Genomic DNA, 25,070 nt, shown 5'->3' on the forward strand with positions numbered 1-25,070 from the left:
AGTGACTGACAATGGCATCATTCTGCAAAATATACATTAAATCATGACTTACATTAGATTCTGTGCACTAAAGGTAAATTAATTCAGGTGGCGAAAACAATAATCAACATTGAAAAGAGTCCACCAATGTTAAACGTGGTAGAGAGATAAGAAGTGATTCCTTACTGGTACAGCCCCATGGGTTTTCAGCCGAAAGATTCCAATAAAGAGGTTTGCACATATCGCAAGCTGAACCTTTAACATTTGTCCGACATTGGCAAGAGTCCTGATTGGAAAAGATGCACAAATATCTCTGGTCACTTATGTCACATGCACTGCCTACCAGTAAAGCTCTAGTCTGGGTACATCAAATACAAGTTTTCTTCAAACCTTGCAGCATTTCTGTCCCTACCCCATCTCACTGGAAATGTGCCTTTGGATTAATTGCACACTACACCAATGTGGCATCTTCAAATCAGAGATAATCAATTTGGAACCTTCAATATTTAGGTCAGACCAGTATAATCACAGTGCATGCAAAATTTTGATTTAAAAAAAATAGTAATTTATGTAGAAATTATAAATCTATGCTTTCATCTTGAGGAGCCAGGTTTGTAAAATTTCAATTGGAAACTTCTCTGTTATACCAGTTATTTATTATTTGTTAAATACATTCGCTTGACAGTCCAACTGTGAATGGAGGTCTGATCTTGTGATCTTCCTGAGCTGTAGGTTGATACCGATATCTCAGTTGGCTAAATCTGTGGTGCAAAATAGGGCCAACAGCACGGATTCCAGTTAGACAAATTCAATTCCCACCACAGCTGCTGGGATGAGTTTAATATCAATTAATTAACATACCTGGAATAAAATGCTAGTCTTGTTAATAATGATTGTTGCAAAAACTCTTCCAGGGAAAAATTTTGCCATCCTTACCTATCCTGGCCAAATGTGACTCCATGCTCACAGCAGTCCATTATAGCAATATTAACTGGCCTCTGAAATGGCCTCACAAGCCACTCAGTTGTATCAAACCACTACAGAAAGCAGTGAGAGTATACCTACACAACATGGACTGCAGCAATTTAAGGTGGTAATGGTCTCAAAGGCAACTGGTGACACGCAAAATTCTGAATTTCCACAATGGAACTGCTTCAATGACGACTGTGAGGCCCAACTCTTTAATTCAAAGTGGATTACATATCCTACACATCGACTAAATCTGAAGTTCATTTACTTCTGTACCTCTGGCCCCAGTGGATGAAGAATTCTAAACAGCTGTTATGCTTTTCTTCTCTGTCTTTTACATTAGGCATCACGCTAGGTTGTAGTTGGAAACAACTGCGACAAGACAGCTGTCTTGGAAATGTTGTCATGGTGATTCCCAGGAGAATGGGAAAGCTTGGAGAAAGTGTATGATAATATCATTTGACATTTTCCAAAAGCTATTGAATGCTTAAGCTTTGCGTAACAAACAAGTTTCTATGCAAGGAGCAAGGTTTCAATTGATATTGCATTGGACTGAACACCTCTTCCAAACTGGGAAAGAAGCATCTTCCATCTATGTAATGTGTCATGAGAAGTCACGTCCACTTTGACCCTTAGATTGTAGCACATCAGCACAAAATTCTTAAAGAACCATCTATTTCCATTTAGTAGGCAGCGTTGACTGATGCTTAATGCTAAACAGCAGCTCAGAGCTTCTGTCCATTGTCCTATGGCAATGTTTTTGGTATAGCTGGGGTTTAAGGGGTGGAAAATTTATTTTGAGTAGTAATAACACCACTGAGTCTTATATGTTTCTCACAAAACTAATTATTAATTAAAAAAAGATTTTCAGCACGCACATAGGTTTATGAAGTTCTACTGTGATAACTCCTAGTTCCCCTAGTTAATCTAACTCCCAGTTACATCTTCGTTAAGGCAACAGTAAAGCGCAGATTTTAAAAGAGCCAGCAAAACAACACAATACCTTGAACAGTCAAACTCAAAGTGAGTTTTCTTTACTTCAGTTCATGTAGACAGTAACTTGAGGCTTAGAGGCTGGGGGCTTTTCACACTTGTTAGATCTTAGAATATCTTCCTCTTACACATAACCTCATCTCCTTTACACAGGTTTCTCCCTTTTTAATGTAAATCTCATTGCCCCAATATGTCTTTTCAACTCTACTTTTCTAATAACAAAAATGTTTCGGAGTACCAACTTTATCAATAAGCTTTGGGAAAAATAAATACACTGTTTGGCTTCTGGCTAAGTGTAACATTTCACCACCTCTTTTGAAATTCAAATTATGTTTTATCTACTTCAGACCTAGCTTCTCTACTAATATATTCTATCTGTCTGTGTGTGTCTCTCTCTCTCTCTCGCTCACACACACACACACACACACACACACACACACATACACGATAAATAATAAGCTAGCACTGAACTATCAACCAAATACACAAAGCACATATTCATGGTTTCTGGACATTTAAAACTAAATTAGCTTTCAAAGGAATCTTAAAGGAAGGTTTCATTCTCTGTATGCAACATTTAACAGAATTTGTAAACACATTTCAAAAGAAGTGATTGACAGTTTTATTACACATGGGAGGAAATTTCCTCTGTGCTGTTTCACGGACATTGTAAATGCAAAGCTGTAAAAGCACTCAAACAAGATGTGTTTACGTTCGTGGAAATCAGAGGAAATCTTTCCTGGCCTTAACAAAGCCATTAATATTTAACAACCAGAGAAAACCTCCTTTCCTTCCCACCACCCCACCCCAGTTAATTTTCTGTCCATTCTAACAATACTTTAAGAGATTCTGTTTAAAAACCAGAATATAATTCAAATGTTTAATATATAACAAATGTATATTACTTACAATATCAGAGGAGAGAGATGTAGAGCCTGCTGGGTCACAGGAAGCCACTATGGATAAATAAAAAATGTGTGAGGCCATGAAAATCCACTAACTTACCAGCACCCTTGTCTATCTAGTAACAGTGTTTATATTTCATTGATATGAACCACTTGGTGCTAAGTGCTCTCTAAATGCAAGGTCCTTGTTTTCTTAATATGTTAATTAGTTGTGGAGTACAAAAGGTAAAATCTGTTCTTATTCTTTCATGGGATGTAGGCATCCATCACTAATTGCCCTTGAGAAGGTGGTGGCCTTCTAGAACTGCTGCAGTCCATGTGATGGAGGTGCACCCACAGTGCTGTTAGGGAGGGAGTTCCAGGATTTTGACCCAGCGACAGGGAAGGAATGGTGATATAGTTCCAAGTCAGGATGGTGAGTGGTTTGGGGGGAACTTGCAAGTGGTGGTGTTCCCATGCATCTGCTGCTCTTGTCCTTCTAGGTGGTAGAGGTTACGGGTTTGGAAGGTGCTGTCAAAGGCTCCTTGGTGAGTTGCTGCAGTGCATCTTGTAGATGGTACACACTGCTGCCATTGTGCGTCAGTGGTGGAGTGAGTGAATTTTTAAGGTGGTGCATGGCGTGCCAATACAGAGGGCTGCTTTGTCCTGGATGGTGTCAAGTTTCTTGAGTGTTGTTGGAGCTGCACTCATCCAGGCAAGAGGAGAGTATTCCATCACACTCCTGACTTGTGTCTTGTAGATGGTGGCCAGGCTTTGGGGAGTTAGTTGGTGAGTTACTTGCTGTAGAATTCCAAGCCTCTGACCTGCTCCTGTAGCCACAGTATTTATATGGCTGGTCCAGTTCAATTTCTGGTCAATGGTAACCTCTAGGATGTTGATCTGAACACAACTGAAGTGTGACACTTAAACTGTGATAATGATAAGAATTTAAACTATTGTACTGAAAGAAAAACAGATGGCGCTGTGAATATAATGTGATATCAGTAATGCTTGAAAGAAGGGAATAAAAGGATTAGTGGGGAGTTTAGGAGAAAGTTTTAGATCTTGTTGGGTGTTCAAATTTCTGATGACGTGACCACAACCCACCGGTGAATAGTATTTTGGGCAGTCACAGCAGCTACATCCCACATCACTGAGTAAAGTCACTGCTAGTTTACTATAGTATCTACAATACTACCAACAGAATATATGTTCTCACTGTAATCAAAGGAAAATGGTACTAACAAACCAATATACTGGAGATCAAACTTGCTGATTACAACAGACGATGCTTACTTGAGTTTAGAACTCTACCATACAGACCAGGAAAAACCCAGGATTTTTGTGAAGCAATGTTCCCGACTCCACAAACCGTCTCTATTAAGGAAGTCCATGCCTGCCAAATTTTTGTACTGGGGAGGGGTGCTGGGATGGAGAGTGGCCCAACACCTCTGGAGGCAGTTGGCAACAGAGGTGGGTGGGTAGTGAGGCCACCAGACTGCAAGGCCTGTCTCCATTTACTCGGAGATCAGCCCAGTTGTACTGATGAATGTCAGGCCCACAAACCCTTACCTCTGACACAGCCCCCTCACCCCCACACTCCCAATGCTCCTTCCCTGCCCCTCCCATGGTTATGAATTCACTTATTTTTCCTACTTCAGCAAACCGGTCAAATTGAGTGTACGACAGAAAGCTATTAAACCCCTTACCTCGACAATCAGGAAATCCATAAGCTCCTTCAACACACGTGTCACAATGCAGCCCTGCCACATATGGGCGACAGCTACACCTCCCCGTTTCTTGGTCACAAGAATTAATATAGGAGCCTTCCAAGGTACATCGACAAGCTGTAATAAATAAGCAACTGGTCAACGATATTAATTTGCTCCACGCACTTGTGCTATATCCTGCTGAACAGTATGGATTCTTTCCTATTTACAAAATAGACACAGAACTTTCAACATTTCACTATGTGGTCCCAGGTGCAGCAGAGTTAGTTACATCAGGAAAAAAAATCTTATGGCAGAAACAAGAATATGTCTGAAATATGCACTCACAAATCAGCCAATATTACTGAAATATAGAACAGGAATTTAAAAATAAAGTGCAATCATTTTTCAGAAATGAAGCAAGCATTTTTTGCTGCCTAGGAATAGAACTGCAGAATTCCCTGGTTATTTTAACCATGGTTAGAACTGGACTAGTATCACTCTAGAGCTGGTTTATCTAACTGGGAATATGTTCTTAGATGTTTACTGATGTTTCTGGCAACTATCTCACTCAAACCTTTGCAATTTTTTGTGATCCTACACCCTAGTAAGCACCCTTCATTTGTCCAGCTCTGATCTACTGCATGTTACTCAAGGTGCCCCTCTCCTCCCAGCTTTCAGCCAAGACCTGATATTATTGAACTATCCATCTAAACCATTTTGGCTTGTTAGCTCTCTTTCCACTCTTCAGAAAACTTACCTCTGCAACCCAGACTCAGTCACCTTGCCTAACTATCCTCCGCTATCCCACTTGTCTACCACTCTCCTATAAAATGCTTGTGATGCTGTATTATTTGAAAGACGCTGTACGATGTAAATTGGAGCTGTGAACTGGGGAATAATGAAAGGACATCAACTCATTACAGGAGATTTTAGTCTAATTTTCCACCTTTGTTTGTAAAGTGCAATAATCTCACTAACAAGAGAGGCTCTAACCATCTCCACTTGATGTTCCATCACATCACCATTACTGAATCCCCCACCATCGACAACCCGTGGGTCATCATTGACCATAGATCTAACTGGGCCAGCCACATAAATACTGTGGCTACAATGGCAGGTCAGAAACTGGGAACTCTGCAGGCGGCAACTCACCTCCTGACTCCCCAAAGCCTGTCCACCATCTACAAGGCACAAGTCAGGAGTGTGATGGAATATCCTCCACTTGCCTGGATGAGTGCAGTTCCAACAACACTCAAGAAGCTCAACACTATCCAGAACAAAGCAGCTGGCTTGATCAGCACCCCATCTACCACCTTAAACATTCACTCCCTTGACCATCGGTGCACAGTGGCAACAGTATGTACCATCCACAAGATGCGCTGCAACAAGCTGCCAAGGCTTCTTCAAATGCACGTGCCAAACCCATGACCTTGACCACCTGGAAGGACAAGGAGAGCAGACGCATGGGAACACCACCGTCTGTAAGTTCCCCCCAAGTCACACGTCATCCTGACTTGGAACTATATTGCCATTTCTTCATTGCCGTTGGGTCAAAATCCTGGAGCTTCCTCATTAACAGCACTGTGGGTGTACCTACACCAGAGAGACAGCAATGGTTCAAGAGGTGGCTCACCACCACCTTCTCAAAGGAAATTGGGGATGGGCAATAAGATGCTCACATCCCATGAGCAAATAAAACAAAAAAGCACAGCATTACTTATCTACGAAATTATCGAATCCATCATCAACAAAAAGGGTACTGGGGAATAGCACAGCTCTATTAAAACAGCAACAATTCCACTCAAAAAAGGACAATGCCTCATTCATTATTAAATGCAATGCACTGCACAGAAGTAGGACATTGGCTAAAATTATCCATGCTAAACTTGTTTATGTTCCAGGGGAGTCTCCTCTCATCCCGCTTCATGTAAAAAGAAAACAGCATAGCCTTCTACTCCAATCAAATGAGTTACAAATTAATAGTTTTAATAGTCAGAAAGCTTTCTTGAATTTGTGGTTTTATAACTTGGGGAGATATTTCAAAATTTACCAATTGCTAGAAGGTTTCAAATCATGCTTCATATTCAGCTAGTGAGGGCAGGCACCACTTTCACATATAGTAGCCTTCCCTGATTAAAGCAGAGACACAAGATTGTGGAGACCACTGGCAGGATTCGTAGCTCCATATGGGGGCGAGCACAGACGTGTGGGTGCAAAAATCTGTGCTGGCTGCTGTCCTGCCGGTTTCCCGGCACCACCTGCCTCCAGTCCATTTCCCAGAGGCAGAATGGAGGTCAGCAAGGCATCCCGCCCTCAAGCCAACTGAGCTTGTTAAAGGCCTATTGAGGTCTATTGCCAGAGGCTGACTGGAATTTTCCAGTCGGCCTCTGGGGCCTCCTGAATGCCTGGAGGTGACCTCCCAGCAGCAGGTCAGGGTGGGGGCCTACACTCCAGGCAGGCTTTGGGAACCTGCCCGCCTGCCTGTCCACAGATGCAGCCCCAGACCACCCGTGGAGGGGTTGATGGCTCGGCTGCAGATTCTATTTTTAATCTCTCTCTTATCTGAACTGCAGGCTTCATCTCCTTCCAGGTTGCGCAGCCTCCTATTGGCCCTCCTCCAGTTTTAAGACCCTGCCCGCCATCTTTAATCGGATGCCGAGTCCGCCCTCTGACCATTAATTAATTCAGGCAAAACCACTGCCGGGTGACTGTTTCCTCACAATGTGGGTTTGTGGCCCCCACCCATTTGATCCAGAAGTCGGGGTCGTGACCCAAAGGACAAAACCTTGCCCAATATTTAGAATGGTGACAGTCTGGAAGTTAAAGAGACATATGCTATTGTGAGAACAAGGTTAAGGAAAGCTTTGCATGTTTAGAAAGCGTTAGTTGGTAGCATAGCTTTTCCAGAAAATGAACATGTAATAACTGTAGTCACATGGAAGTCCTGCATTTTTAGCAGTATTTACCACATCCTACTAAAGAGTTATGATGAGTTTTACACTTCTGAAATGCTAAGTTGGAAGTTCTGTCTTTGAGTTGACAGGCTTGGTTCACCTAGTATGAGCCAAATAACATTCAACAAATTCCTCACATGTGCAGCTGGGGTATCCGTAGAAACCTGGCGCACACTGGTTGCACGTGGGGCCTGAGTAGCTGGAATGACATTGGCACTGGCCTGTAGACCCACAGAGATTGTCCACCGATCCACGATCGTCACAGGAGCAAGCTAGCAAAGGGAAGACAAACCAGACTGAAGTTACTCAAGCTGCAGCAAAAAGTTGCAATTTGGAAAAAGATATTAATCCGTGTAACGTAGGAGGGGTGTCCCAGTGCCTCCAGGGATGGTTGTGGGTTGGTGTTTGGGATGGGGCTCTCCCACTGGCACATGGTTGGTGGGTGGTTCACTCCCTGGTGCCTACTGCTCTTCTTCCAACACACTCCCAGGCCATGGGAGCCTGCTCTGCTTTGCCTGATTTTCTATGATTCCTAGCCCTCTGTTTTCAATTTTAACCATTCATGGCTTCCTGTTTAACTGGAGTGGACGGAAGCTGGACTTGTAACCTGTTTTCAAGATGCAGGACAATAATTCTGGCCTTTATATTCAGAGGAACAGAATACAAGAGGGTAAGAGTCATGCTTCAGTTAAAGAAAGCCCTGGTTAGACCGAGCAATTAGTATGACCATACCTTGCAGAGGATATATGGCTTTGCAGGGGGTGCAGTGTAGATTTACCAGAATAATACTTGGACTGCAAGGGTTAAACTGCGAGGAGAGATTAAAACAAACTAGAGTTACATTCCCAGGAACTTAGAAGGTTAATGGGTGATTTGATCAAGGTTTCAAGACATTATGGGAACAGATAGGGAGAAACTATTTCGGATAGTTGGGGCATAATCCAAACACTGAAGCCAGGCCTCAGAGGTGAATTGAGGAAACATTTCTTCACATAAAGAGTGGTAGACGTTTGGAACTCTCTTTTAAAAATGGCCACTGATGATGGATCAATTGTTAAATCTATAAATCTCAGTTAAAATTATCTTTTCAAAGTTATTAAGGGAAAGAGTTGGATCACAGATCAGTCATGATTTCAATAAACGGTTAAACAGGTTTCAGAATATAAATTGCCCACTCCTGTTCCTATATTTCTAATTTAAAAAGGTTAATGAGGTTGTGCACAGTGTGTCTCAGGGGTGATGAAACCCAGGAAGACAAGAAATGCCAGATCCAGCAGGAAAATGCCTTTTATATTGACGCTTGTGGGCCAAGAGGGGCAATAGTATTTCACCCCTCAGCACCCCTGGCTAACCTGCCGTAACTTGCTTCCTCCCCATGATCCATCACGTCACCGCAATCCTGTGCCCCTTGGTGCTTATCCCCACCCCACCCTCATTCTCCAAGTTGACACCCAATTCCAACCCCCTCCACCCCTAGATCTCTCCCTCCCTCCCCCTTCTCCGCTTTCAGCTGCAACCTTACACCACAGGCCTTCCTGTCTGACAGCCATTAGCCAGCCTTTCAAAGTGGCTGCTGTTTGGGAAATGGAAAAATAATATTGAGAAGATATCCTGCTGTTAAGTTTAGGAGGATTTCCACGTTCTCGCTTCCAGGCTTCCAATCTGCTACAAGCCTTCCGCATGAATATCAGGGACAAGCGTCTTTGGTGAATGTAATATTTGCCAAGAATATTTGCATGAAGAATCCTAACCATGGCAACGAGGGTAGGAATGGAAGCCAACAGCGCATTGGTCACAGCGAGCTCCATCAAATTCCGGCTTGCACAGGCAACGTCCAGAGTGATCACAAACCTCAGGCAAGCTGCCAGCAATGCTGCAGCTACACACTGCAAGAAGAGGGAGGGGAGAAAAAGATACGTTACACTTTGAAAATGCTTTATTGTGAGGTCTATCTGCTTTATCGGTTTCCTAGCTAGCATTGGTAACCTGGGAATTAAGTAGAACAAGGACTCAACTTTATATTTCTCAACAATCAGTTTTAGACCCAAAGCCTTCTTCAGAGGTAACTTTAAACTGAGCCGATGCATCTGATCTTTCTAAATAAGTACTTGTTAATAAGAAGAAAACAAACTTCAAAAGAAGGAAAAAATATAACATTTTACTGCTACATGTCTTGAGAAAGTCTGCAAGTGCTTCACATACATTGCATTACTTTGAAATGCAATAACTGTTATTATGTAAGCAAACTCAACAGGCAGAAAGCTGAAGTTCTAAAATGCTTTAGGGAGAGAAGGAAGGGAGAGGTTGAACAATGTATCAGGGATTTGATATAGTTTCCCCAATATCACTGAAGAGAACAAAAAGTAAGCCTACTGCATTTAAAGTATGAATTGAGCAAATATGATTCTGGCCATCTTCTGATCTTAGTAGCATGGTAAGCTTCCAAAAGCTAGTTTGAAGTTTACCAGAATTCCTGGTTTCGGTGATGCTTCATAAAACTACCTCTACCTGTTTAGCAAAGCTCTGTCAGAGTTCTGGCTTTGGATTGCGATTGATAACACATGGTAAGCTTGACTTCTCCACTACTGCTAAATTAGTAGACCGCTTATCTAACATCCAGTACTAAATCAGTAGAAATTTCCTCCAATTAAACATTGGGAAGGCTGAAGCCATTGTTTCCAGTCCCTGCTTCAATCACCATTCCCTAGCTACTGACTCCATCCCTCTCTCTGGCAACAGTCTGAGATTAAGCCAATCTGTTTGCAATCTTGGTGTCACCTTTGATCCCAAGATGAGCTTCCGACCTCATTCCGACCTAAGATTGCCCATTTCCAATTCGGTATCATCACCTGACTTTGCCCTGGTCTCAGCTCATCTGCTGCTGAAACCCTCTCAATGCCTTAGCTACCTTTAGACTCAACTATTCCAACATACTCCTGTCTGGCTTCCCACACTCTACCCTACATAAACTTGAGGTAATTCAAAACTCTGCTGTCCGTGTCTTAATGGACAGCAAGTCCCATTCCCCTATCACCCCTGAACTCACTGACTTGCATTGGCTCCTGGTTTAGCAACGTCACAATTTTAAAGTTCTCATCCTTGTTTTCAAATCCTTCCATGGCTTTGCCCCTCCCTACCTCTGTAATCTCCTCCAACCCTACAAGCCTCCAAGACATCTGCACTCATCCAATTCTGGCTTCTTGAGCATCTTTGATTTTAATTGTCGGCTGTGCCTTCAGTTAGCTAGACCTCAAGCTCTGAAATTCCCTCCATATACCTCTCCGCCTCTCTACTTTGCTTTCCTCCTTTAAGACACTTCTTAGAATCTACCTCTTTGGCCAAGCTTTTGGTTGTCTGATCTCATATTTCCTTATATGGTTTGGTGTCATACTTTGTCTTTTAATACTTCTGTGAAGCACCTTGAGAAGAAGTGTCATTATGTTAAAGATGCTTTATAAATATGTTGTTGTTGAATAAGCATCAGGTAATGATATGCCAGGAGTGACAGAACAAGGACATCAGGTATCAGCAACCATTGAAGGGTTACTGGCTGCCCTTTAAGCATCAGCAGGATGGTAACAGTAGTGGTGATGGGTTGGGAGGGGAGAGGCCAGAAGAGGAAAGCAAGCAGAGCTGATGTCTGGGGAAAGGGATAGTGGGCAGGGATGTTGAATTTTTTTTAAGATAGAGAACTCCCTTTGATCATTGAATGGCTAAACTACACCTCAAGTACTCCAGCTGCAGTATGAAGTGGCTCCTAATTTTCTTAGTGTTTGGGAGGACCCTACTAGACTTTATGTAGAACAGGCTGAACTCCTTGGGTGTGTGTCAGGCCTCGGGCATCTGCACCAGTTTCTGGCACCCACCATGGGATTATAACCTTAGTGATCATACTCTAAACAAAGTCTTCAAAGGTAATTCACTGGCTGAGCATCTCTTTGAGTTCCCTTGAGGAAAGGCACTTTATAAATGAAAGTTCATCTTTTGATCAGTAAATCTTCGCCTATAGCTATTAACGGCAAATATAAGCTCTGATTTGTGAAAATGAAAATCACTCGATTATTAATTCTTCTTTGAAAATATTTAACAAGAACTCTTTACAATTTTCTACTGGGTGCTTTGGGCATGTTGAACACGGTAATTTTCTTGTGTATTCTTTTGCTGATAGTAATGTATATTTTTAGCTTGGCTTATGGTCAGTATACCACAAAAAGGCTTATTTTAATATTCAGCATTTCAAGAGAATTTTAAAACATAAACGATGGAAGTTTTATTTCATTCTATCTCTTGTATTCTTTCGCCTGCATAGAACAGTACAAATTGGAAATCGAAGCACCGACTCACATTGGCAGAGTGGATAGTTAAAGTAGCCTGGGGCACACTGGTCACAATAGAAACCCTCAAATCCTTGTCGACAAAAGCATTGTCCGGTCTCTTCATTGCAGCTCCCGCCAGTAACACCCGCGCCCAAACAGCGACACGCTACAATAAAAAACAATTATATTTATAGCAAGCATAGGATAATTTAACAGTCACAAAAAAAAAAGCCTAAAAGCCCTACTGATAACTGCTTAAAAATGTTGGATCTCTAAGCTATCCTGCCAGTTACCATTTTGCTGTCTCTGGGCCTGGGAACTAGACAATGCATTTCACTGGAGTGAACGATATTATCTCCATGTTGAAAGGGGCCAGGATTTAAGATGCCCATCTTTGTTTGCAAATACCATGGCCTCACCCCTCTCCATCTCTGTAATTTCCTCTAGCCCTACAACCCTCTGCGATCTCCATGCTCCTCCAACTCTTAACCTCTTACACATTCCCTATTTCCTTTGCTCCATTATTGGTGGCCGTGCCTTTAACTGCTTAGGCCTTAAGCTCTGGAATTCCCAACCTAAACCTCTCTGCCTCACTCTCTCTTCCTTTAAGATGATCTTTCAAATCTACCTCTTTGACTAAACTTTTGGTCATTCGTCCTAATATTTCTTTATATGGCTCAGTGTCAAATTTTATTTGATAACAAGACTGTGAAGCCCTCTGGAATATCTTACATAATTAGTGGCACTCTAAAAATGAGAGGTTTTGTTGTATATTTGAGTGCAAGGCAAAGCAACTTTTTTTTTAAAATTGGCATGCAAGATCTACCCTCCAATACTTCCCATTTTAGATATAATTCCCTCAAATCACAGGCACAGACTAGAATGAGATGTTAAGTGGCAGCATAGCATAAGATGAAATTCTCCTTTTGAGTGCAGGGGTAACTTACGCTGGCAGTTTGCCCCAAAGTGATGAGGCATGCACTGATTACAGAAGCGGCCTGTAAAGTTTGGCTTGCAGCTGCAGCGCCCCGTGCTCAGGTCTGGCTGGCAGTCATTGTTCTGGGTTCCCGCTGCGCTACAGTCACAGTCTAGGGTGAAGAGAAACAGCAGTATGGCCATGTGTACAAGTGAACAGAATCAAAACATCCAAAAATCCTCATCTCCCTCCTCTTTATAGAATCATCATTTAGTCCTGCTGAGTGACTGAGTGATTTTACACTTAATGTTATACATTCACATGTGCATGGCCTGATTCTCAATAATTTTCTGTTACAAGCTAAAAGTAAAGTCGGAATAAAATACTGTCCTTAAGAAAATCTTTCTGTGAAGTAAAATCAGATTCCACACAGGATGCAAAGATACTGTTCAAGTAATATCCAGCTATCCAGGCCAAAAGCTGCTTAATTTCATAGCACTCTTAGAACACACTCCTGTCTGGCTTCCCACACTCTACCTTACATAGGCCATTTTGCCCAAAAGGTTCAAGCTACATTCGAGTTCCCCCCAAACTATGTCATCCAGCCCTATCAACATATCCTTCTATTCCCTTCTCACTAATGTTTTTAATCTAGCTCCCCTTTAAATGCTATTTGCCTCAGTTTCTCCTTGTGGTCGTGAGTTACACATTCTAATTACTTTCTGGGTAATGCAGGTTTCCGGAGTTCCTCATTGGATTTAATAGTGGCTGGTTTGTTTTTGAGGTCCCTAGATCTAATGTCCCCTGCAAGTGAAAGCATAATCTCTACATCTACCCTATCAAACCTCTTACTTGTCTTAATGACCTCTACTAGGTGATCTCCCAGATTCAATTCTCATCCTGAGCGGAGTTACTCAATTTCAGCCAAAGTAACATCAGGCTCTTCAATTGTTCAATCCTTGGTTAGGGAGACAAAATCAGATGGGGCTCTGCTCCAATTCAGCAAAAGGTCCTATAAAGTTCAAGTTTGTATACACTTGTTGGTGGGAACATGATGACCAGCAGTACTGAATCATCTACTCAGTATCGAGGCTCACAAATGAAGAATGGTTGCTTGGCCAACACCCATGAAGGGTCAGGAGAGGAAAGGAGAAAATTGGGGAAAAAAGTCAATTTTTCCATTCAAACTGGAAATTAATGGCTAGAATTGGGGAATGCTGGTAAAAATCATGGAAAATGTCATGTACCAAAAGCACAATTTAATTTATTCAGTTACCATAATCCAAGCTTCCTAAATATTTCTCCATGAATTTCTAATTACGTGCAGGAGGAATTTTGGAATAAGGTGCCTAAAACACCAGTAAAAATTCAAAATTCTACATTCCCACATATTTACTGAGTAACTGTAAACCATTGGGCATTGCTGATCTACTTGTCCATCAACTCCTGATAGGCAAATAAATTGTTACAGCAAACAAAATTACAATTTTGAGTTTTAAGGTTAGGTTGACACTCCCTGGTTAATGCAATCAAATGTCACGGATTCATCTATTTCTGCTCACATGGTACAGAGGTGGCAGCACTCAAAAGTCCAGCAATCTCTACTGTGTTGTATTTAGCGCTGTCAAGCAGTCCTGATTTAGATGTACCTCTTCCCATTGCTTTCTCCAACTGACACACAGCTCCAAATGATTGTACAGCAGGAATTACTTTCTCATTCTCTTTCCTAAAACTCACAGTATATACTGACACACACACAAGTGGTACTGTGGTACAATTAAAGCAATGAGACCCTAATTCACGTCAATCTCTCAGAGACATTTCTGTTAATGGTTTGTTGATTATGTTGTTAGGATACGCAGGTGAAGGGTATTGTTTAATTAAATGCTTGGAACACATATAAAAAGGGGACAGCTGGGACACTGGGTGTGTGGGAGGAGAGCTATGAGACTGAACAAAGTCAATAAGCTCTCTCAACAAAGAAAAGCTGTATCTTGGTTTCACCAACAGGCTTGGATCCTGTGAACAACTTCAGCTTGGGTAGCGGTGTAGTGAGGACCCTCACTATCTCTCTGAAACAGAAGTGACTATCACGTTGTGTATCTTTCCAGTCATCATCATATGACCCAGTGAAAACATAATTAAAGCTACAATACTGTATGGGAATCAGAACAAGGGACATGTTACACCTTAAGTCCAGTGACTTACTTATTATTTTTCCTACATGAATCAGAGCCCCTGTGGATTGTGTGGGATCCACTGGCAAAGCTGTTGAACAAAAAAAAAACACACAAGGTGAATGGAATGCTTAATAATTCAATCAACTCATCAGTTATCTTCTGATCAAAATAAGGTCAAAAGCACACTCATTTTTTTAAATTGCAAGACAGAAGTCTGGTTTCTGACAATCTTTTATTTTAAATTTATTAAAACATTTTTTCTTTAACAAAAGACCCATTTTCTGCTGGGTGTTTGGTTTGCAACCACAGAGCTAAAGTCTGTCCCTCAGGGAGAACTGGATTTAAAAAATTACAGTAAACAAAAGGGCAGTCTTTTTGTGTTCCTTTTAAAACTTGGTTATAAATTAACATACGCTGAGGTACAGGAACAGGTCAACCCTAAATTTCTGGTTGGATAGGATTCCTGGTGGTGCATGGAAAAATAATCATAAAATAATTAGCTGCTATATTTGTTATAAATCAGTCCGAGAGTGCATTAAGAAAGACTTGCAATTATATAGCGATGTTCACAACCTCAGAATGTCCCAAATCACTTTACGACCAATGAAGGAACTTTAAAGTGCAACTATGGTAATGTAGGAAACATGGCAGCTAACGTGTACACAGCAAGCTCCCACATATATGTGCTGTTGGCCAAGGCATAAATATTGGACAAGACATTGTTGATAACTTCCCTGCTCTTCTTTGAAATAGTTTTTTTCCTATGTATTCATGGCATGTTGGTGTCACTGGCTAGGCCAACATTTGTTGCCAATCCTAATTGTCCTTGAGAAGGTGGTGGTGAGCTGACTTCTTAAACTGCTGCAGTCCAGTTGGTGGAACTCCACCCACAGTGCTGTTAGGAGGGCAGTTCCAGTCTTTGACACAGCCATAGTTATTTACTCTTTCACAGAATGTCGGCATTGCTGGCTAGGCCAGCACTTGTGTTATGGCATCTTTTATGTCCATGAGGGGGAAGAAAGGGCCTCAATTTAATCTTTCATCTGAAAGCTAGCACGTCCTCTAATGCAACACTCTCTCATTTCAGGACTGCATAGAAGAATTGGTCTGGATTTCTGTATTCAAGTCACTGGAAACCATACATTTGACCTCAGAGGTGAGATGCTACCAACTGAGCCACAGCTGACATCAGAAATAAGATCTCCCGTTATCTATCTACACAAGGTATTGTGTGCATACACTGTTGCTGCATCACTGCAAAACACTAAATGCCACTCTTGCATCCCTACATTACAGATGTATTTTTGCCCTTTCTATGTCAAGGGACAGTTTCCATTGGAAATGTTTTATTAGGCTGCGTTGGTTCCCATTGGTGCCAAACCGGTTAGAGTTATATTGAGAGCCTGGTAGCAAAACTGAGTAAACTCACAATCTACATTTATGCAAAGTTGCATTCAGCTGGTTTACATGTAGAGCCAAAGGGGTATAAACTCAACCAGAGTCACCGCTGCTACTTTTGGTCAGAAGCAGGACATGAAATCCCTGCTCTAGAGGGGGTTTACTGCCATCAAGTGTCAGCCTTTGCTCATTGGTAGCACACTCACCTCCAAGTCTGAAGGTCATGGGTTTGATCTTCATTCCAGACGCTGACAATGCCGTGAAGCACTGAGGGACTGCCATACTGTCAGAGGTAGCTGAGACATTAAACTGTACATAACCCTGTCTGCACTTTCAGATGTATATAAAAGATACGGAGAGCAGAGGAATTGTCTCGGTATGCTAACCAGCATCTATCCCTCAACCAACATTACAAGCAGAATCTTGTGGAGGCGATAGGAAACCCTGATGCCGCCTTGTTTAAGGAAGGATTGTATATCCTGTACCACTCAGGCTCTTGACAGGCCAGCGGTGGGCCTTCCCCTGAGATTGGGGACCCCAGGAGCAGGTCCCATCTGCCAAGAGCTGCCAGCCAATCAGAGGACAGGGATTCTACTGGGCAGGCAGTGGCTATTGCCTTTACTACACTAACCTCCCCCAACCCCACCACCCAGAATCAGATTGAGGAAGCATCCAGGAGCAGGTGAGTGGCTGGAGGGGACGCACGCAGGGGAGCTGGGAGGAGGGAGTCAGCAGCAAGGGCAGCGGGTTGGCTTTCAGCAGCCCCCTGCCCGCTGCTGGTTCAACACCAGTAGTAGAGAGATGAGGCCCTTAAGTGGGCCTTCCTGCCACGGACTTAATTGGGGTGGAGGTTGGAAGGTGACGGTATCACTGCCTATCATCCTCCTGCCTGATTAAGTGCCCTCCTCGCCACCAAACTCGCTGTGGGGGAGAGCACAAGATTACTTCCAAAGAAAACCAGATTACTGGGTCATCCTCTTATGGCTGTTTGTGAGACCTTGCTGTGTGAGACTTAGACACTGCTGCTGCACAAATTACACTTGTGACTCCACTTCAAAAGTACCTAATTGGTTGTGAAATATTTTGTGACATCTTGAAGTGGTAAATGCTGTTCTTTCGTTTCACCAGCAGACAGCCTGTGATGTAAAGAGGCTCCGGAGGCGACTATAAAGCCAGGAAAATACAGGCTGGGAATCAGAGGTCCAAACTGAGCTGGACCAAACCAAACTATGTATTAACCACCGTAGAGGGGACTAAGGACCCTTTAGAAACATCTGCGCCAGGAGCTAGTATGGCTCAACCTGGTCTGCGTCTGGAAACTGCTACTGTGAACACCTTCCCTCACTGCCCCCAGGCACTACAAATCATTCATTTGGCTCTACCTTAAAACACTGCCTTTAACAGAAAACATTCTTCAAATCTCAATAGTTAATTAAAAGGCCGAGTCCTGTATTCAAAATACTTACGGTAACAGCTGGGGAAGCCGTAGTATCCTTCAGCACAGCTGTCACAGTTCTCACCAGCGTAATTGTACTTACAGTAACAACGGCCTGTGTTATCCTCACAGGCATCTTCTGTGAACTCAGATTTGCAATTGCAAGCTGCAACAACATGAAACACATCAGTTCAAGTGCTGCATCCACTGTCCCACGCCACCCCCAAGAAATATGAGAAGCAAATAATGTAAATAATAAAACTTACGATGGCAAGAGTCTACAGAATCGGCTGGTACATTGGGTGGCCGATAATAGCCATGTACACAACGCTCACAGTTAACCCCGGCAGTGTTGTGCTTGAAGATAAAACAGGAAATAATTTCACAATTAAAAATTTTTTTACTGTGCATTCATTTCGCTCAAAACCCAATCCAACAGAATATTGGAGAAAGCGACTGTCAAAGAGAAAGGATTTTTGTGGCTTTTCTTCTCTTAATTTTGCCATCAGTCTTGGAAATTGCAAATTCGTGCTCAATTTGGTCCTGAAGTGAGCAGCAAGCATAGGCCAACTGTCTCTCCATCAATTTATCCTGAACGTTGAAGCTAGCACTTTACTGTCAAGTTTTCTGCCCAGACCTGGTTTTCCTGGGACACACATGTTCTGCAGCCAGCCTCTTCCAGGCCTCCATATGTGCTACTCTTTACAGCCAAGCAAGAAGCATATGTGAGAGCAGTCTGGTGATGCTACTGTCCTTCCAGGTGTTTGTTTTGCCTCTTGCAGAATGGCACTGGGGCCTCTATCCATGGCTTCCTGTTCCAGTGAATCTGGGATTGGGAACAGGGTTACTGCTACAGCATTGCACCAGGGTGCCCAATCTACTGAGCCATGGGGCCACCTTAAACTTCACATTTTCAATTTCTCTCCCTATACATGGTATGGTGTTTTCATTGGTTTGACGTTAATATATCAAAAGCATGCAGTGAATGATTTTCTTATAAAAATTCATCATAGCAAAATGACTTGAACCATCTATGGTGAGAAGTTTTACTGCAAACTTTCTCACAGATGTCTCATTTGTAAAAACAGAACCAATCAGAAGCACAGTCTGTATAAGATGCAGGCACCTACTTCACAATTAACACAGACACCACCTCCTTCATAACGACCATTGCGATTCAAGCTCCCTTTGCGTTCATCAACAGTAGGGTCATACACACATTCAAATGTGTGGTCGTTGCAATTGCAGGCTATGGAATGAACATTAAATGACAAATTAATTAATTTAGGTTGCATTCAACACCCTTGCATGTCACAAAGTCTATTGCTGCATGACTCAGTTTACAAAAAAAATTCTTTATTCATTACACACAATGATGAACCTTTTCTCATATATCTTACATTATTGGTAATTTTCTAAACAATGTGTTCTTGAGATGTGGCTGTAACTATTAAGATCAACGTTCATTGCCTCTCCTGAATTGTCCCTGGTGACGAGCTGTCTTCCTGAGCTGCAGCTGTCGCATGTGGTGTACGTCCATCTATGGTGTTATTAGGGAGGGAGTTCCAGGATTTTGACCCATTCCCATTGACAATGGAAGAATTGTGATATGTATCCAAGTCAGGATAGTGTGTGACTTAGAGGGGAACTTGCAGTGGGTGGCGTTCCCATGTGCATATTGCACACGTAGAGCACAACAAAATCACAATTGTGTGTTACATCTAAAGCCGGGCTGTTAAAAAGAGAAGGGTGCAGTTGCTTGTTAATCACTGTGGTGATTGCAGAGCAGATTGCCCACCCCTTTATAGAACTTGTCCGATTTTCATTCCTTTCAAATCAGCGGAATGGAAATGACGTGACTTACACAAAGGGCAAGCGATCCACTCTGCCACTTTACCTTCGGCTGACAAAGGTGAAAACCTTCTCCAGTAATGAGTGCAGTCCACTCATTGCAGTGGCTTTAGTCTTATTAATATCAACACAGCCACAACAAAGTAAAAACTGATCCCATTGTTGGAAGGGTTGAGAACCAGAGGCCACTGATTTAAGATGGCTGGCAAAAGAACCAGAGGCGACATGTGAAACTTATTATACGCAGTGACAGGAAAGGAGCAGGAATGCACTGCTGGAGAGCATGGTGGAGTCAGTAACCATTCTATGATTCCATTCTAGATGATCTCTCAAAGAAGGAGGCTGGAAAAATTCTAAACGACACCTTCTGTACCCTACCCAAAAAAGGCTAAAATCCTGTTTGCTCAGAAATCAACTTTCCCCATTATTAACTGAGCCCAGAGTGGCAGACTGGGGAAAGTCTGAAGAAATTTGGCATTGACAATCTGTTCAATGCATGAAAAGATGCTGTTCACAAAGCAAAACCAAGTGAGGTCTACAGAACGGTAAAAAGCTCAGTCTGCAGAGAATGAATGTACCAAGGCTTGTACCTGTCTTGTAAAACCTTTGATCACCTGGCTCTTTTAGATTTTAACTTGCCAGCTCAATGGCTAGATTTTGATCCCTATTTACTGCCACATAAATCACTGCAACTTATAACATAAAAGAAAGGGGTACCTAGCTCGAGCTTTACCTTCAGGGAAACTGATTCAGATCTAACTGAACACCGACAATTTAAAAGTATATATAATTGTGGGGCTGGTCATCCTCTCCAGGCTCTGAATGGGAGCGCTGGGAATGCAGTGCATGAGAACTGGCTCCTCACGGAGCACGGTCACGAGGACCAGCTTTCTGAAGGGCTGATTTAAACACTTGGACCATGCACGGGGCACAAATTGGGAAGCAATACTGAGTACAGGCCATAAAGAAGAGAGAAATCTGGGCACATCTTGTGCTTTAAATGCACCAATACCACCGAAGGGACAGAATATTTGCTTTTGTTAAAATTATCTAGACACCATCTAATGAAGAATAGTTAAGCTTTTACATAGACTCAGATGTTTACAGCACAGAAGGAGGCCATTTGGCCCATCGTGTCCGCGCTGGTCAACAAAGATCTGACTGCACTAAAACAAAAACAGAAATACCTGGAAAAACTCAGCAGGTCTGGCAGCATCGGCGGAGAAGAAAAGAGTTGACGTTTCGAGTCCTCATGACCCTTCAACAGAACCGTTCTGTTGAAGGGTCATGAGGACTCGAAACGTCAACTCTTTTCTTCTCCGCCGATGCTGCCAGACCTGCTGAGTTTTTCCAGGTATTTCTGTTTTTGTTTTGGATTTCCAGCATCCGCAGTTTTTTGTTTTTATATCTGACTGCACTAATCCCATTTTCCAGCACTATGGCAACACAAGTGAATATCTAAATACTTCTTAAATGTTATAAGTGTTAATGACGCAACCACCCTTTCAGACAGTGGGTTCCAGACTTCCACCACCCTGGGTGAAAAAAATTCTCCTGAACTCCCCTACCTTATATCTATGTCCCCTTGTTATTGACCCCTTTGCTAATGGAAAAAAAGTGTCTTCCTATCCACCCTATCAATGCCCCTCAATCTTATACAGCTCTATCAGGTCCCCTCTCAACCTTTGCTGCTCCAAGGAAAACAACACGAAAGCATGTGTGCCAGGTTTGTATCATGTGTGTTAGTGGTCTTTTTGGCTCCAACCCCGTGAATGTGAGTGTACTGGGGTGCTAAAGATGGCAGAAACACTCCAAGCAAGCAGAAATCTCCATATCAGTCCATGAGGAACCTGGCATGAGGGCAGCCTCTCTTCTGGCAAGTAACCGATGGTGGATCAGGTATGTGTGTGGGTAAGCAATAACACGGATGGAGATAGATTGACCGAGATGTTACACACCTTATTCCATTTAGCATGGAACAATTTCTTGGTCCAACAGCCAAAAATAAAGATCCTTCTTGGGACTACCACCTTGGATCTTAACAGAGACCCTAAACGGCATTTCTGGCTCAAGTCACACCAGGATTTCTGGATGCGGTGTGTCCCTGAACTGCAGCTGGTAATAAGAGGTGGTGCGGGCCAAGAGGTATCTCTCATGACTTTACACTGGCTGCACCAGGGCAATCAAGAGCAGTTATGTATCAATACTAGTAATGCTGTAAAGGAATCTTGTGAGGAGTGTTATTCAAGTGCAAAAGACACTATTCCTGGGCATTGCACCTATTAGTTTGGAAGTTATTTGAGAGCTGTACTGCACAGTTCGAGATTTCACAGTTTACAGTTTACTCCTCATATACTATATCTCCCTCTATTATAAAGTAAAATAATACAATACATGGTAAAACACCAGAGGCTGAAATCAAACTGGATATGTCACATTGGTTGATAAAACATTGTGCTGATATACAATCTTTTCAGCTCACAGATTATTAAAAGGAAGACACAAAGGGAAACAAATGTTTTAGAGTTTAAGGGTTTTATTTCTGTCTGCAATGTCTGTCTCCAACTTAAATGCTTTATTTAGTTGATTCTAAATATAAAAAAATGCAAAGCACTAGTAACCAATCTCCTTAACTGACACTGTTAATAACAAATCCCTTCACTACTACTAGCTTTACAGGTTAATGTTCAAGTAGTTTAGTTGCTAGTTTACTGATAAGTTAATGAATCTCAACAGGAAAACAAAACTGAGCAGGCAATTTAAAGCATGAAGACATATAAAGCAAATTCACTGTATTCACATGACTTCATGCTTCTTTGATTGTACTGAATAAACACAAACACAAAGAGCAGAGGCCACCCTCTATCAGAAACTAGGAACAGGTAGTTTAAGATTAATGCTCTCAACTGAAAGCAAAGTACCTGTAGTCAACAAAGCTAAAAAGCACTGAACTATGAATGACCTCATTAACAATAGTGCCACCTACAAACAGGATAAGGAGGTGAGATTCCACCTGGTGGGATGTGGCTCAGAGGAGCTGGAAAATGCTAAAGCCACAGACAGTTCAGAAAATAATGACCCTATCATCAGAGAATGTTTACTTCTCAATTTCCTTTCAAGAATCAAAGTGTATGCATAAAACCCATCTATACATTTGCTGAGTGAAGCTGGGTGGGACTGGGCTCAACAAAGTAAACTGGAAGTTAAATCAATTGCCTCTGACCCATCAAGTGGTTACAGCAAAGAAGGTCATTCAGCTTGTCGTGTCTGTGCTGGTTCTTTGGAAGAAGCAACTCAGGTAGTCCCACTCTCCCACCTTCTCCTTGTAGCCCTGTAAATCTTTTCTCTTCAGAGAATTATCCAATTGAATCTACCTCTACCAGACCGGTTGTCTTGTATCCCTAGTGGAAACTGGGACAGCAATAAAGGACATGCCACCAGGAGCATCACACAGAATTATGCAAGAATATTCCCAACAGGTGAAGTGACTGAGCATTTTGAAATACACCAGGGTAGAAATTTGTTTTGGGCAATGGTGCAAAACAGGTATCATCAGGTTAGCCGTTGTCTGATGTCCAGTTCTATCACAATTAATATCAAGCGCTGCAAATAATAGGCACCCTATTCGAATAACACCTGAAATGAATTTCCACCCCTACTTTTGGAATATTAAAATTTCCATACAAGTACTTACGTTCACATTCGTTTGCACTGTCTATTGTAGCTGGTTTCCAAGGTAGCTGATTGTATCCAGGGCAACACTGGTCACATGACCCTCCACATGTGTTGTGTTGACAATCACACTGAAGTCTGAGAATGAGACATAAATGATTTAGAGTTACTTACACACCAATAAACTGCTGAGTCTCTCCCAACGTTCACAATTGTGGGGCGTTGAATATTAATCATTGGGAAAATCTATGAAATCAAAATGTTTGAACTAAGCAGGAGCCACATATAGCACTTCATAGGGTTTTTTTTTCCTGCCCCTGTATTTTCTGGTGTCTATTTTTGGGTCAGGAGCATGGTGGAAATCCACACTCAACCTTATGGTTGGTCACATTTTTCACAGTATTACTTGTGAGAGTACCTGGTATTCACTTAACGACAGCTTAAACCTGCATGTGTCAATTTTCTACTGATCAACCATCCCCTATGGTAATGGATGTAGGGTTGGCTGAGGTTGGGAGACAAACAGCCTCTCTTTGGGAATGAACTGGCTCTAAAATGAAGCATTTGGAAAGTGAGAATTGTACCTAAGTCAATTATCCAAGGCATTATCTGAGTCCAGCAGATCTGTAACATTACTTGACACTGCTAATGACTGATCAGCCAACTTGGAAAGCCAGGCCTATCACTGAGGCTGGGATTCTTCCAATTTGTTTCCAGATAACTCAGCAAGTCAATGTCCTAACTGGTATGGCAGCCCTAACAGGACAACAGCAAGCTACGCAAAACTATGTGCTGGAAAGCTGCATGCCTTTAGTTTATTGAACTCCAGCTAAATCCCTGTGCAAACTTAGAACTCTCCAAACCTTGATGCTTGCCAAAATGTGCTTAAGTTTTCTCAATTTAGATAAGATGTATCTCTACTGAGGGGGAATGTGTACTTTGTGTAGGGCAGGCAGAGACTATGAAGGATGATTTTTTTTTAAGTGAATGCAAAAACAAGTTATGCTCTTAATTCTATATTTTCACTGGGTGTCACAAAGTAGGAGCTATTTGCATTTAATATTTGCAGACGGGTAAACTAGTGCCTTCAGTTAGATTGCACAAACTGATTTAATTGGGAACAATGGAAAATCTCAGGTAAACTGAACAAAGTTGGATTTAATGTGGGGCAGGAAAAGCAAAAAGAATTTGAGATAAGAGGTGACTGTTCCAGAGTGGCTGCATCAATTTTCTGTCACTGAATGTTAGTTTGTGCTTTGCAAATACAGTGTAATGAAGGCCTCTGTCTTCATAAATCTTCTTGAAATGAGACCAGAATCTGAATGGGAAACACAATAGCTACATATTCAGCCTTAACCACCTCAACTCCTCAGCAAATCAAACATGTTTTCCTAACGTTTTGGTGAGTGGAAATATTGAAGACATAAAAGACAAGTTTTATGACGCAATAATGCTCCTGGCATGGAGCATCATTCAGTGGCAGCCAGGTAGAGACTCAAATGGAGCTTAGCGCGCCCAACTTGTGTTTAACCTCCTGCCCATCTTCAGCCTGATTCACTCATCCAGGTTGGAGTCATTGGTTGTAGTTATTGGAGGTCAGTCATCTCAGCTCCAGAACATCACTGCAGGAGTTTCTCAGGGTAGTCTCCTCGGCCCAACCATTTTCAGCTGCTTCATCAATGACTTTCCTTCCATCATAAAGTTAGATGTGCGGATGTTCGTTGATGATTGCACAATAGTCAGCAGCTTTCGTGACTCCTCAGACACTGAAGCAGTCCATGTCCAAATGCAGCAAAACCTGGGCAATATCC

At 42.2% G+C, this 25,070-nt stretch overlaps 1 protein-coding gene across 1 annotated transcript in view; it reads right to left on the reverse strand.

The window, feature by feature from the left end:
* The window catches only part of lama5 (laminin, alpha 5), a 262,194-nt gene that overhangs the window by 127,067 nt on the left and 110,057 nt on the right, over window positions 1–25,070 (reverse strand). Inside the window, exons 7-18 of the mRNA XM_041204512.1 lie at window positions 23,282–23,397; window positions 18,867–18,985; window positions 18,003–18,093; window positions 17,768–17,902; window positions 14,932–14,991; window positions 12,755–12,895; window positions 11,836–11,973; window positions 9,243–9,377; window positions 7,629–7,763; window positions 4,535–4,672; window positions 2,851–2,897; window positions 166–265 (exon numbers count right to left, since the gene is read on the reverse strand). Of these exons, the coding sequence (XP_041060446.1) occupies window positions 166–265; window positions 2,851–2,897; window positions 4,535–4,672; window positions 7,629–7,763; window positions 9,243–9,377; window positions 11,836–11,973; window positions 12,755–12,895; window positions 14,932–14,991; window positions 17,768–17,902; window positions 18,003–18,093; window positions 18,867–18,985; window positions 23,282–23,397 (1,355 nt within the window). The remainder of the gene's footprint in view (window positions 1–165; window positions 266–2,850; window positions 2,898–4,534; window positions 4,673–7,628; window positions 7,764–9,242; window positions 9,378–11,835; window positions 11,974–12,754; window positions 12,896–14,931; window positions 14,992–17,767; window positions 17,903–18,002; window positions 18,094–18,866; window positions 18,986–23,281; window positions 23,398–25,070) is intronic.

This window comes from Carcharodon carcharias, chromosome 14 (assembly GCF_017639515.1).
Source record: "Carcharodon carcharias isolate sCarCar2 chromosome 14, sCarCar2.pri, whole genome shotgun sequence".
Classification (NCBI taxonomy): domain Eukaryota; kingdom Metazoa; phylum Chordata; class Chondrichthyes; order Lamniformes; family Lamnidae; genus Carcharodon; species Carcharodon carcharias.